We start from the raw sequence: 15,740 nt of genomic DNA on the forward strand, positions 1-15,740 counted from the left end.
CACACTTTGTCAATAAACCGTACTCGCATACTTGTCTCGTATATCAACGACGCCTCATATTGATTATGCCGATCGATAAGTGCTTCGCCAGCAAATTCATCGTCGGCTTTCAAACTGTTAACCCATTTCTATAGACTTTGTATAAGAGCACATTTAATAGAAAGCACAAAAAATTTATATATACTTTTAGATTATAATATATTAAGTTTCAAATTGCATGTATCTGAATAATATCAAAATTTCATATATTTTTTTATAAAAAATATGAAATGTGGAAAATTAAATATTAAAAAAACATAGCATATTTTTTTAACGAATGATATACATGTATTTCTTAATTATTAACGCAATTATATTGTCATATTTGCATTTTTTGAAACTTTGCTCTATACATTTAATTTAATTAAATATAGAAATAAATTTAATTAAATTAAATATTAATAATTCAATAAAATGTTATAATTTAATTAAATATAAGAATAAATTTCACTTACTTAATAAAATAAAAATAAAACGTGTGAAAAATATATGAGAAATAATATGAAAAATAAAAAATTAAGAAAGAAATCAATTTCGACTCAAATTAAATCGAGATAAATTCATTTATTATAAATAAAAGAAACATAAGTTTTCTTCATACATGCTGCAAATGTTAAGATAATAAGAATTTCGCAAACTGATAAAAAGATAGAAGGCTCTTTGAGATAAGTATGTCGCGAGCTATCATCCAATGTCGTTTTATCCAGGCTTGTGGCGGCTCCCGAAGCGCGAACGTGCTCCCGGTGCCGGTACCAATACCGGTCCCGGTTCCGTATCCGGTGCCGATACCGGCCGCCCTGTGGACCGGCGACTTCGCGGCGGCCGCATCATCCATGATAAGCCGCGGCGACGCACACGCCGAGTCGGGAACTCTGAGGTTACGAGGCGACCCGGCGGCGCCCTGGTTCGCCTGGCACCCCCGCTTCAACCAGCCTTTACATGGCGCTCGTCTGGACCCTCGACTTGCCGGCACCTTCGATCCGACCACCTGTACCTTCCATCCACCGGAACAGATGATGTCCCCGAGGCTGTACGGATCGATAACCGAAACGGCAACGGTTCCATCGGCTAACCTCGAGTCTTCTCAGGATGTGAGAGATGACGCGAAAATCGTGTCGAAAGCCGAAGAGCTCAGAAGGGAGGAGAACGTATCGGTGAAGGGCATCAGTAAATCTGGTTCTTCCGTCATGAAGAATAAATTGGAAGAGACGAAGAGCTTTGAAGAGGAATGCAAAAAGGATAATGAAGAGACGCGAGAGGAAGAAAATGAGGAGGCCGTTTGTGAGGATTCCTTATCATCATCTTTCGAGAGGAGCACGCAGGGGATGTACCAGCATTCGCGAGAGGACTCGGGCAGCTCGTCCGGAAGGTCGTCGGCGGACAGTAGCGATCTGGAAGATGATTCTAGCTCGCATAGGTTTTCTAAGGTGTTCGTGGTGAATGACGATTCGCTCACCAGTGACAATGATATCGAAGACAACGCGGAGGATGATTCGGATTCCGCGGCGGAAGGCGGCGTAACCTTGAAACGCGTTACCGCGATTCCTGAAGAGGAACCGGTAGTGTTGCAACACGTGAGGCTGCTAAACGAGGATGTTTTTGTGGAAAATAGATCGGAAATAAACGAGAATAAATTGAAAGAATCTAAAAAGCATTCCAAGGCTTATATCGTCGGCAACGCTTGCTCTGAAAATGGAAACAAATCACTGGATGAACCTGTTGTTAATTTGACCAATAAACGAAAAAATCGTAGCAGAAAGGATGGAACTGATAACGGCGATAACCAACTTCCACTTCTACTACAGTGTCGATCGATCCCTGAAGAAATATATCTAGCGGGTGATAGCGAATGTTCTGACAATCGAATCGAATTGAAATCCATCAGAATGCTCGATCCTGATAGTATTGATTTACCTATAGATATCTTGAAGATGGACGAGAGATCTATTTCAAAAGTGCATAATGAGGAGAAAACCGTCGATCCGTTGAGGGAGATTTCGCAGGACGATCTAATTGAACCAAAGTCACTTGCGAGTGATGTCTGGGATCCAACCATCGTCCCGGATTCTCTCGAAATTTCCGGAGTGTCTTCCGAAATTTCAGTCATCGAGGACGTCAGTGTAAACCATCAAGAAAAACATCGTATTTACGATGATGAGCAGGTTGCGAGATTGATCGTAACGAATGATTACGAGAGACAAGGAGATAAGAAGCCGCGTTTATCGGGAGCGAATTGTTCGAATGGCAACGTCATTATCGATGCGTCAACTGACAGTTGCACCAGCACCGAGAGCAATACTACGGGGAGCGAGATTAGCAGCGACGAACTTCACGAATACGAGGTAACCCCGGCCGAATCATTCTTTAATTACAGCAACGAGGACATCGCGATTAAAGGCAAGTTACTCTATCAAATTGACACGAAGAACACAGAAGATACTACGAGAGATATTAAAGAGAACGGTCTTCATAATCGCGATGATAAAAAAAGTCCGACGATGACGAAGAATGGCGTGAAACAAAATCAGTCCGAGAGATCGATTGGCGAGCCAGCTTTAAGTAATTCGCCGACGATCGACATAAAGGATGATGGCGATGAGGTCAATGAAGACGACGACGACGACGAGGGCTATCGGTCTGTTACGTGTCGTCGCAGTGGTCAAGATGGCGGGCTGAAAGACAACGACCTGACGGCACCGGCGGGCGAGGAACGGGTAGGAGTCGATGTGGGCGACGCAATAATCACCAGCAGGATTCAGGAGATGTCGAGGAGCGCAGAGGAGCAAGGTGGCGCGGGCGGCAAGATGAACACTGCGCATGACGGCCCGGTGAGAGGCGAGATTGTTGTTCAGGTGGGAGGAAATAGTGATGGTAACAGTGATAGTGGTGGTGGTGGTGAGAGCGCCGAGGAGGGAGACGCGACACGGTTTCGCTCAGTCGAGCGACGCCCGTGTACTCGGCAAGAGAATGGATTCCCAGCTGACTGTCAAGTATCGGCCAAGGATCTTGCGAGAGACCCAGCCCAGCACAATAACAGTACTAACGTTTATAACAGCAACAATAACAGTAGCAGTAATAAATATAGAAGCCTCGTGATGATCACCCAGGAAGCCTCGTATCAGCCGGTGAGCGTCGTTACATCGGACACTACAACGTTGCTGCAACCGGATGAAATCCATTCGGTTGGAAGCCAAGGGGGTCTGGCCGGTTACTTTCAGTTGGCGCTAGAAGCGGCGAGCGAACCGCAGTTTCATCGCAAAAACGCTCCTCGCAAGCCGTTAATGGTAAAGAAACTAGCGGCGGTCGCAATTACTGCGACAGGTCATCAATCGGTTGAGCCCGAAGCGGATAGTGGTTTGAGTGTCGGTAGTGCTAGTGAAAGCGACGATGTATCTGCGTCGAAAAACGTGCCGAAGTCACATAATTGTCGACAGGAGAGTGTCGATGACGTGTTCAAAGATCGTTCGGTATCGGATTGTCGCGAGAATACGCGAACACGCGTCTCGTCGCAGTCCAGCGACGAAAATTCGAGCGCTGGCGGGGTTATTATACTTGAAGAAGGTCTGGCCGATGATGATTCCTGGGTGGAAGAAGTGTCCCATGATGAAGACGAACCTACTGAAGGCGCAACTACTGCCACGGAAGAGAGTTCCGAGGATGAAGCTAATAATTTTGGCGATCGTGAGGAGGAGCTCAGAGGCTATCGCAGGCAAGCGATCGACTTTACCTTGCACACCATCGTCGAGGAATCCTGCGAGGAGAGTGAAACAGAACCTAGCCTGACTACAGGAAGTCCCTCGAAGAAGCCGAGGCCACCTTCTGCTTCAGAGTTGGAGAAATATTTCTTCTTTGGATTGGGAGGCGATGGAAACAACTCCAGCATGGGATCGCGCGAGGTCGACAGTCTATCGGAGACTTCGTCGATTTACTCCGAAGGATTGGAATCGCTTGGTCAAGATGAAACTAACGGTATTAGTCAGACTCAGGACAGGTCGAATACCAGCGATAATTTCCTGAATTCTTCTAGACTGGAAAAATATTATTTATCGGAATTCCTTGGCTTTGATCAGGATAGGAGAGATTCTGACGGTTCAGTAGGTAGTGATTCAGAAGGTAGACCTAGTCCGGAAGCGCAGAGAAGGAAAAAATTGGTGCGTGCGAGGGGTACAGGCAGATCTCATAGTTCTTCTTTAGATAATCTGTTGGCGCTCACGCAGAGTTCGCAGAACTTGAGCTCGCAAAATTCTCTTCAGGATCTGAGTCTTAATCAAGATGCGCAAGAGACTCAATCTGAAGGTTCCTCGACGGAGACTGATGGCACTGATGATGGTCAGACCGCCGTTTTTGGAATAGACGGTCAGTTTGACACAGTAAAACGTAAGAAGAAAAAGCCGCGAAATCTGGGAACTCAGAGTCCACGTGTTCCGGATGATCGAAACAAGACACCAGAACCCAGTAGAGAAATGACGCTGATGAATGAAATCGTGATGGAAAACGACAACGAAGCGATGAACTCCGAAGACTCGGATCGAGCAAAAACTCCACAGCCAGAGTCCATTTTATCCTCGTCTTCCTCGCCATCTACTCTCACTAATAGCAGTAACACATTGAACATGGCCTCGTCTTCGCAAATAGATTCTTCAAGGAATTCGGTTGCGCTAAATTCGAGCGATGGTCAACGATCAAAACAGCAATCGCGAGATTCGGGATTTGTCGGTAGCTGCGACGATCTTCTTCAGCATCAAAAACTGCCAGATGAAAATCAAACGAGTGGTATGGAGATTGACAAGGAAATCGGCAAGGATCGCTTGCTCAACAAGATCTCGGAACATTCTCAGAATGCGAATCAAAGCTCCGAGGAAGGCGCTGATGGTACGGAAAAAAACAACTTGACGAAACATCCAGTAAACCATGCAAGTCTGCCACATCTGGCAAACGTTTCACTCTCACGCAAAGATAGTTTCAATAATTGGTCCAGCGATGAAGAGACGAATCTCATGATGTCGAAGATGCGGCAATTCTTCAAGACGATGGTGGCCAACTCGAACGGACAAACTCCCGGACAGAGCGTCACCAACGCGAATTCCAGCGGTGTCTCGCCGGCACCGAGTCCGCGACTTCCGGGTTATGCCTCGAAGGCGCGTCTTTACGCTCAGAATCGCACCAAACCGCCGCAATTGGTATACTTCGAGAACGAACTGACGCGACTGATGAAGACAGTCCCGGGAATACGCGACGAGCAGGTGCGAGAGATTGTCGAGTATCTCAGCTCGGAAGACACGTGGTCGGATTCCTACGACAGCTCGGATTATACTAGTTCCGATCTCGAGAGCGCCGCCAGCGGACGTAGGTCGGCCTTGCAAGAGCAGATCTCACAGAGCTGCCAACAGATTATCAGCAAATTTGACACCACGTCTGGCGGCGGCGGAAGCGGCGGTAATAGCGGTGACGCGACGCTATCGGACAAGGAAAGGGAGCAGCTGAAAGGATCGGGATCCCAATCGAGTTCCACGATACAAACCGCACCCTGCTTGGGCAGAGATACCGCGTTCGTCTATCAGAAGCTGGTGCAGAGTTTCACGAAGATGGCTGGCGACGGCGTGAGCTCGGACGCCAACTCCACCCCTCACAGCAGCCCGCCGCTAATCGCCAAAGTGATGCATCATATCGGCAGCCGACTGGTAGCGCTGATGCACGAGGTTTCAGAAGGTGGTCCAGCCGCACATCATCACTCTACCACCTGGCGACGGTACTCTCAGCATCATCGGACTCCATCCTCGACGTCGACTACCGAGGACGATGATTCAACGTCCGATTCCACCAACGCGCCCTCGTCGGTGCATCTGCAACTGCCGAGGTCGAAGTCACACGACCCGCTGCTGTTGATCAACAGTCACCCGGCAGCCTCCACCGGCCAAGAAGGGGAGGAACGAGAGGCCAGCGACTACGAGAGATTTTCCTGGCGCGGTAGCTTCGAGTCCGCGCTGATGGCCGCCGACTCAAGGACGAAACTGAGCCTGCTGGCATGTTCCGGCGATGTCAGTGGTGGTGGTAGTGGTGGTAGTGCTAATGCGAGTGCAAGTGCCCTGGCCGCAAAACGGCGCAGCGCCGGCGATCTCTTATTCAATCCGAAGAGCTTCTCTAGGGAACAGCTGGACAGGGTGAGGAGTTGCGGTTCGATCGGCGGCGGAAGCGGGGGTGGAACCGGTGGAACCGTCGGCGGCTCCGTCGAGGAGAGGATCTGGAGCAATCGGAGGAGGTCTTCCGTTCCCGATGCTAACACCAGGGGAGAGTCAGGTGAGCTCGCGCGTGACTGTCTCTTCATGTGTGCGAGTGCGTGAGTGAATGAACGCCCTTCTTCACGCGGGAGTGATCTCTCGTGGATCGTATTACATCGCGGAAACGACGGTAATTGGCGTTACAGCTCGATTTTGCCTCATCGCAATCCCGCGGTCTGTCCGAACATTCCTTTTCCGCAATTACGCTACGACGGTTGGCCGCTGCGGCCAGATCACTTCCGATAATGGGGATATATTTTACGTGAAATAAATGCGAAAACACGAATGCGCACAAACTAATTTAATTTAATTGTACTTATATTGATAATTTAATTCGGAATTAGGAAGCGTGAAGGGTACACTGCACGCGATTCTGTTTTCGTTTGTTTGATAATAAATAAAAATGAATTTCGTTGAGTACGCATTATATATAAATATTAAAATTATATGAAAGAGAGAAGTGATATAGGAAAAGAAAGAAAATGATAAAAGTATTAATTATATGATTTTCAAATATTTTTCAAGTTATTTACTTTCTCTCTTTCTCTCGCTCTCTCTTACTTTCTTTCTCTGATATGTCAAATTATTAAATTGTCTCTCAGAATTGCAGATACTTTGACAATTGTAAAACGAATTGATAAGGAAAACATATCAATGTAAAATTTATTATGAGCGCGAAATTAATTGAATTCTTTAAATCTACAATTTTTTATATAAAAAAAGAAGGTGAAAATTAAATAATTTTTTTTTCTGCAAAATCGGTTTTCATAGAATCCATTCATCATAACTAGAAATAAATAAAGATTCATGTAAATACTTATGAATAAATAACGTTCACGTGCACATTAATGCATATATAACTTTCGCTTATTAATAAAAGGTATTTTCTAATGTAAACAACATTGTGTATGTTTGTATGCACAGCAAATAGCTTCAATATGCAATTAAATATATCAATATACATACAATATATATACAATTGAATATATAAAATATCATAAATTAATACTTATTATCAAAATTCTATTTAGTATAAATCGTGCAAATTTTGTAGAATTAATTTTTTTATTACATAAAATATTTTTATTATTAATATATTAATTTTTTTTATCACATATGTCTTCTCTTTATTATTGTTCTACATATATTTCTTATTTATTATTATCTTAAATTTGATCATCTTGAATTTTTATACCATCTATATTAAAATCAATTATGATAACTACATCTAATATATAGATAGATCTATTATTTAATAGATATATAATAGATATATATAAATATATCATACAGATAGTATAGATATATATGCAATAAATATATACATGAAAAAAAAATTAAATTAACTATTAATCTAATAGTTGATTAAAGTGTCGTTAATTTAATTAATTACAATTAATAAATTAAAGCTAATTATTACTTTCGCATCTACATACTTTGCTTTATTTTAATATATATAGCGTTTTATAAATATTAAAGAAAATAGAAAAAAAATATATCTTAAATATGAACATAGATTAAATCTGAAATCGCGTCTTGAGCGACGCGAAAAAACCATTTCTCTTCCAGAAGTTTCTCAAAGTGACATTGCGCTCATTATATCAAAACACTGCACTGATATTACCCATACCTTTTGCTTAAAAAAGAATTGTGAATTATCGCAGGTGCATCAGCCGGCGACGAGGACACCGAGGATGAATTGGAATACAGTGGAGAATCGCGAGCGACGACTCTTCCACGTGGCATGCAATCTGCCATCAGCGCGGCCACTAATTCCCTGCCGAGGCTACCAGCTGGATCGGGTCCGCCGACTGGTCTGACGACGACGACGACGACGATGTCGTCGACGACGGCATCGTCGTCCTCGTCGCCGATGCACAAGGCGCACAGCGTCTACCATTTCTTGCCGCAGCACAGCGGTGTCAAATCCGCCCGTTATCGGCCTCCTGGCTTCGCCAGGAACAGCAACGTCGGGCCCAGCGCGATCGGCAGCGGACCCAAACGGGCCGTCAGTGCACCAGGTCTTCAGGTCTCCGGCTCGCAATCGGCCTCCGGCAAACGGGACAACTCACGGTCGAGGAGGCAGCAGACGATGTCGCTTACGTCGGGTAAGTCGCTTCTTTTTTTAAACACCTAGTTGTGCGAGGATCTCCTTCGAGGAGTTTCAAATATGTATTTTCTATTAAATCTTTAGATCGTATTGTTCTTGTTCATTACAATGTTTTTCTTGCGAGATCTCCATTGATGGAGTTTAACAAAGATGAATGAATGAGGTGGTGCAATATTGTTGTTTATATGACACACATTTAGATTTTTATATTTTAATTTTCACTCAGAGATCTCAGAATTTTAAATCACTCCTGCATTTTTCAAAGTTCCCATAGACTTTCTCATATGAAATTTATAAGACAAAGTCGATGGAGAATCTGTAAATCACAATGACAGAGAGAAAGTGTGCGACTTTTGATATAGCCTTGATATAATCGAGTATGCTGTAGCAACCTCGTTATATGATAGAATCGTAAGATTGATACGAGTGAACATAATTGACATTTAATTTGGTCTGATAAAATCAAAATCAATTCAGAAATATATGTTTATTCTTGAGGAATTTTGCGAAACAAATTAAACACGATTAGATAACATATTTTATATTTATTTTCTTCATCACACAATATATATGCATAAATATATATTTTTATTATTATTCTTTATTTTATTATAAATATATTTCTAATTTATTGTCATTTTAAAAAATTTTTATCTATAGTTAAAAATTAATTGAGTATATTTAATTATAAGTATATCTAATTATATATAATTATATATAATGTGCATGAAAAAAATATAAATTAATTTATAAATCAATCTAATAGTCGGATAAACTGTCAAGTTAATTACCGATAACAAATTGGAGCTAATTATTACTTTCGCATCGACATTTTTCATGTTATTTTTTTCTATATAACATAAATATGGAAAGAAAGCAGAGAGACAAAAAGAATCTCTTAAATTTGACTATATCTTAAATCTGAGAGGCGCGTCTTGAGTGACGGGAGAAAGCGCATGAATGAAAGGTAATTCAGTCGGTGGTATATGTGATTCCCGTGTGATAAATTAGGCAGCTAGGCATCGTCACGCACACCATGCAAATGATTAAGTATAAATATGAAATTATGCTGTGCATCGTCGTAATGAGGGCGGGAGAAACCATTTTTTAGTAGTCTTTGTAAGTGACGGCGAGGAAAGTTTGCGGCGAAACTCAAAACGCTAACTGCTTCTACGATTTTAGTCATTATTTTAGTCATTCTTTATCTCTTCATCACTTAAAAGTCATGTTTTCTCCCTTAAACTCACATTTAATTGTAAGTTAGATAAAAACTTATGATACCCGATGTTTATCGTAGAAGATAACTCTAAGATTCGATAAGTAATTTAGTAAACTAATGTTCTCTGTAATGTGCTTTAAGTACTCTCCATTAATTATGTATCTGTAATTGCCACATCACGTCCAATTAAGTCTTTCCGATTATGGCTTAGAAGGAATTGCCTATCATTTGAAGAATCTGACTGATTCGATTGTGAGACACCCTGTATGCATTGTATACACAGTGTACGTGTGCGAGGCGTGATTTTTTTTCCTGCAAAGAAAGCAACGCAAATAGTAGGAAATTCCTTTGTCTTCTCTGAAGATCGTAAAACATTGCGAAAAGCAGGACAGTTGTTACGAAAACGTGCTACTCATCGCGTGAAATTTGGTGTAATAATAGGTCTGAGTTAACTTTAATGCCTTCGTTACATTTGCCTTTTCTCCTTTCTTTTAAGACGAATTAAAATTCAATTACGGTTACGTCAAAATTATATTCATTGTATCATCTCGCGCTGTAAGGTTTCATTTTACGAATTTATCGAGGAGTATTTTCCTAGCTAATATCTATTTTTCTAGCTAATGATTATAAAACACGGTCGTGACATGCAACCTTTCCAAGAGAATGCTTTTTACCCTTCCGTCAATAGTGGATCTAAATATATGTATAAAAAAAAATATATATATACATATAAGAATATATAGGAAGCAATTTTTATATGTTGGAAAAAAAGTTATATTGGAAATATGAGTTATAGGATCGATATATGGCTTGTGGAAAAATTTTTACAAAGAATTTTAATCTTAAAAACAGATAAAAATGAAAATATAGAGTAAATTCAAAAGTATTTTAAAATATCTCTGTCAATTTCTGTCTCTGTCTCTCTCTCTCTCTCTCTCTCTCTCGGAATTCTACAAATTGTAAAATGAAACAAGCAAGCACTTTTAAAAACAAGAATATTCGAAAGATTTATTCGAAAATAATAGAGTGTAATAAATTTATATTCTAATAAAAAAATAGCTTTTAAATTTTATGCATACACACACACACACACAAATATAAATATAAAATTTTATTAAATAAAATTTTATTAAATATAAATCACATTAATATGATAATAATAAACCAATAATAATTAAGACCATTATTACTTCTCGTACAAATTTGAACTTGATTGAATTTATCTCTCTACTTTATCCATAATTTATTAAATTCGTTTTCATAAAATGCGCATCTATAATTATCGAGATTAAAAGGGAAAACAGGGGGGCTGGAGAAAAAAATCAATAGATGAATTTCTTAGATTAACGTTTTTCCGCTTCTTTCAAATGCAGAAACATCCTCCCCGACTTCCTTTCTCATAAGAAGCGACCAAAGGAAAAAAAAGAAAATTCGTGCTCCGCACGTTTCTGCAACGTGCACATTTTTTTTATGCGTGACAAGTAGAACGCGCGCATTGATAATACCGCATGCTCGCTCGGGTGTGACAAGTGCAACTGCTTTATTACGAGGTTTCCCTTCTTTTCTCCGACATCCCTTGGCGAACTCGCCGTCGCTCCGGTGTACATATGTACATACGTACAATCGATAAATGTCACGCACCGCCGACCGCTCCTCGCGCTCTCCGTACGCACTCCACGTGCGCGTAATGTCGAACCGTTCTCGCGTCACAACGTCGTAAGTGCAACATTCGCGTTGCATGCAACAGCATTGTAAATTGATGCGTTCGCTTGCATTCCACTTTTTTCTTCAGCTTTCTTTTTTCATTTTTGCTAGAACGCTACGAAGCGCGCGTGCCATTTATTATGTACATGTAATTAATTTTAATTATTTTATAAATTATAAAAATATGTGAATATAACGATAATAATTTTATAAGATAACTTTTTATAAAATAACTCAGATAGTATGTGTATCCAAAAAACATTCAGAGGATATCTCGAAGACGTCCTATTGTCTCAAAGATGTTTCCGGGATGTATTCTGGATGTCTTTTGAATATGCATATAGCCGTATAAGAAATTGCTTATTTTATATTAAATTTTAATATAGGATAATAAATATATATATATTTTGTTTTTTTTTATTTCTTAATAATACATATTAATATTTTTAATGATAATATTAATAATAATAGTAATAAATGATAACTAATTTTAACGACAACTAATGATAGTATAATATTGTATAATTTTAATATGATAATAATGAATTAATATAATATTATACAATCTTTTATAATTTTATAACGTTTTAATATTCTAATATTACAATTAAAAAAAAATTTTAATATTTGTTTCTTTTTATGAATATATATTTTTCTTCTAAATACAAATCCTCTTGTTTGAAATATAAAAAAGTCATTTAAAATTATTTAAAAAATTTTTAAATTATTAATCTGCATATTTAAAGCTAAAACTTACGTTGATTGAAATAACTTTCATGTTTAACTTTTACATAATTTTTATTTTATGTATTAATATTTGTTTTTTTTTAATATAATTATAATATGTATATGTATAACGTTACGAACTTTTCTCACAGTTACGGTATTAGAGATGTAACATGAGAAGGAAGTAAAAGAGAGAGAGTTGAAAATATGAAAAGGAAGAGTATTTTTATGTAAATTATTTTATTAAAATATTAATTATTCCTGTATTTAATATACATATATATATACATTAAATATATTTAATATTATATATTATAACATAATATTACTATATATCAACATTTTATTTAAAATATTATATAATTCAATTTAAAGCTAGAATAATTAATATTATACGACAAAATATTTTTTCCTCTGTGATAGTAATCGCTCCAAACTCAGCGTCGATTATTTGTTTATTTTAATAGCATTAGATTAATCTTCATTTGCCGATGAAATTCAGCTTTTGCGGGTAACACATAATGAAATTAAGGTCCTTGCCACTCCCATTTTCAGTTGTGCTGCCGCAGATCGATAATGAGACGAAGCATTCTCTAATTTATGGTTCGAGAGATAAATTCTCCGAGTTGTACCAATTATAGAATGATTATTCTCTTTATATGCAAATATTTAATATCTCTATACAAAACGGAATTTACATAAAGGAAGTTCCTTCTTTTCATTTTTTATCACTTCTTTTATTATGTCTTCTTCTAATCCCCTCTTTGAATAATTCAATACTTATTCGCGTAAAGTTGAATCTAAATTCACGGTAAAAATGCACTCCAATTAAATCAGGAATATCAGAGTATTATTTTAATATTTTTTTTTTTATAAATGGAGGATACGCAAATTTAAAATATAAATATAAGATTTATTTTTTATTAAATATATATTTTAATTTTTTTAAACTCATGAAGATTATTTGAAAATTTCATTATCTGAAATTCGATATCTAATATCTAAAATAATTTGATATTAAGATATCTTTTATCATAGCTTTCCAAAGGAAAATTCTTCAAATTCACGAGACATTTTTGTATTTACGTCGATACGGTATCGCAATAATACCGTATGCGTTTTACAGTACATTGGTTGCATTACACGCACTGCACGTTTGCAACTTCCGAGTCGCGAAAAACTCCATATTCGTTCGCCACGCATTCACTCATCCTTTTTTGCTCGTTAGAGATCGGCTGACGACAGGTTTACGTTCATAGCCTCTATACGAGTTTATGTTCACCGGCGAACATCGTTACGTTATTGCTTTTACATCGATTTTTCTGGCGGATAAAGACTAATGCATTTCTCAATCATCGCTTTGCGCCGTCAGCAATGCCAGTTATATTGTTTTCTTTGAAAATTCTTTATAGCAAATAACTATACAGGATGTTTCGGTAAAGATAGGCAATCTATCGTGGGTATGTATAGAACAAGTAAAAATAACCTCATAAGTTTCTATAAAATTTTTTGTGCAACGCATCTTTATCAAGATATTTGTTTTTAAAGATAACATTTAAGAAGTATTTTTTTAAATAACTTTTATACCGCTTTGTAGATTTTAATAATTTGTAATAATTATTTTAAGGGTTTTTAAAATACGTGATAAATTTCTTGATATTACATCAAAGAATCCAAGGATCACCTTCCAATTTACAAAACTTTAAAACCGGAAGGTTTCTTTTATTTTTAAATATGCATGTTTTTAAATTCTTTACATCTTTTTTTAAAAAAATATACTCTTGTTTCATTTCGTCAAAATTAATGTTTTCGAATAAATTTGATCAATATGAAGTAAATGACGATGATAAAAGACGCATTGTAGAAAAAAAATTTACGAATTTATTATACTTACCGAAACATCCTATGAAGAGAAAAAAAGAAAGAAAGAAAGAGAATGTCTAAGAGAGAATCGAGATATATATATATATATTTTAACAATAAGAAGAAATAATTTTTTAAATACATATTTTAATAAAAGAAAAAATATCAAGCCTTTCGAAAGTTTTCCGTCCTTTCATGTTTTTGGAGAGTTTTATTTCTGCGCTATTGAAAAGTATGAAAGAAATTCTTGAAAAAATCAAGAGACATTATTTCTTTCTTTTAGAAAATGAACGAATTATGAAAAGGACGTTGGCATTAAGAATGTAAGAATGTCGTTGAACCGATCGTTGGCGCGAGTTTTGGAATGCGTGTCAAGCTTTTTGCACAATTGCTGAAACGGTTCTTTGCTGACAACCATGAAACACGATGTTACGCTCCTACTCGCTACACATCTTTCCGATTGCTACAGTTAGGATTGAGCGATTAATGAAACATCGTACATAAAAAAAATTATATTGAATAAAAATGTAATATACGATTAATTTTTGAGAAATAATAAAATAAATTTTGAGAAATAATAATTTCTCCATAAAAAGTTTACTAACAATTTTCTTCTACACGATTTTAAATGATAAAAGGATTTTTACATTTATTTAATTTTTATTTAATATTTATTTTTATTTAAAAAATTAAGAAAATAAAAAGAGAAAATATTTGAAAAAATAATTACTCTCTAAAAAATCTAAGCATTTTTATTAGGAATATGTTGTTTTAGACAATAAAATTCGCGCGAGACATGATACTATGTTATGTAGAACCATGTTGAAAATTACATGGTTCTTTTCATGCTACGTATCCACGCTTCGATAGAGTAATTCGATAATTGAGAATGTGCGAGATCTACTAGGTATGCGGTGAAATATACCGTTCTGCGTACAGTCCCTTGCACGAGGTTCTAGAGAATAATTCCGGTAGTGAGTATTTTAATTACTCACAGATACGCAATAGCGTTTTCTAAAGGAAAGGTACACGGGCGTGAGACTCGTCGTGTAAAAGGGTAACGCAAGTAAAACGGAAGTGACTGTTGTATGCCGAATGTATAAATAATATATAAAGGTGCAACATTTTTTTTCCAAGAGAGAGATTTACGTAAAAGCGTTTGTTATGATTAGTGTCTTATCGATTAGAGTAAAAAAAAATAGAAGAGAGAGAGAAAGATGGAAATTTAATTACCGCGGAAAATAATTGAAATAAGCAAAGAGATAAATTTAATCACTATATTAATTATAAATGCCTAATCCTTTCTGAGATCTCCTGTATAATTATATTTATTGATCAACGGACAATTTGTTCGTCTAGTCGGTCGAACAAAGTTCTCGTGTCAGCCGAGACACGGCACAACTTTCGCCTATACTCTCGGCGTAGTACTATGTCCCGGATACAGCATGATCACGTGCAAACACGCATATGGTTTAATTGGAGTAACATATATGCGAAATATTATTTTAAATAGTTGTTCAGTATTAATTAAAAATTGTCAATAAAATTGAGACGAGACAATTCAAGACAAAATTTTTGCTACAAAAATTCACTGAAGACCAAGACAAGATTTAAGTTAGTTTAAAAATTGTTCAATATCTCAATACAATATTTTTACGAATGTTGTTTTGTACGACTTAGTCATATTGCAATAGACTTTTTGTCTGATGACGAATGCATTGCAGTTGACAGCGCATCAGCTGCTCATGAAAGTTATTTTTCTCATGCGATGCGCGGAGATACGTCGATACATTCACCTTGA

The 15,740-nt window shown here is 37.5% G+C and overlaps 1 protein-coding gene across 2 annotated transcripts in view; it reads left to right on the forward strand.

Moving 5' to 3' along the window:
* Positions 1-15,740, forward strand: part of LOC145976211 (uncharacterized) — a 57,141-nt gene that overhangs the window by 31,994 nt on the left and 9,407 nt on the right. For both annotated transcript variants that reach the window (XM_083107247.1, XM_083107248.1), the window contains 2 exons: positions 747-6,336; positions 7,982-8,425. In XM_083107247.1, coding sequence (XP_082963373.1) covers positions 747-6,336; positions 7,982-8,425 — 6,034 coding nt within the window. The remainder of the gene's footprint in view (positions 1-746; positions 6,337-7,981; positions 8,426-15,740) is intronic.

The sequence above is a fragment of the Camponotus vicinus genome, unplaced genomic scaffold, assembly GCF_025532165.1.
Source record: "Camponotus vicinus isolate PSW18456_S1 unplaced genomic scaffold, iyCamVici1.0 SCAF_8, whole genome shotgun sequence".
NCBI classification, from domain to species: Eukaryota; Metazoa; Arthropoda; class Insecta; order Hymenoptera; family Formicidae; genus Camponotus; species Camponotus vicinus.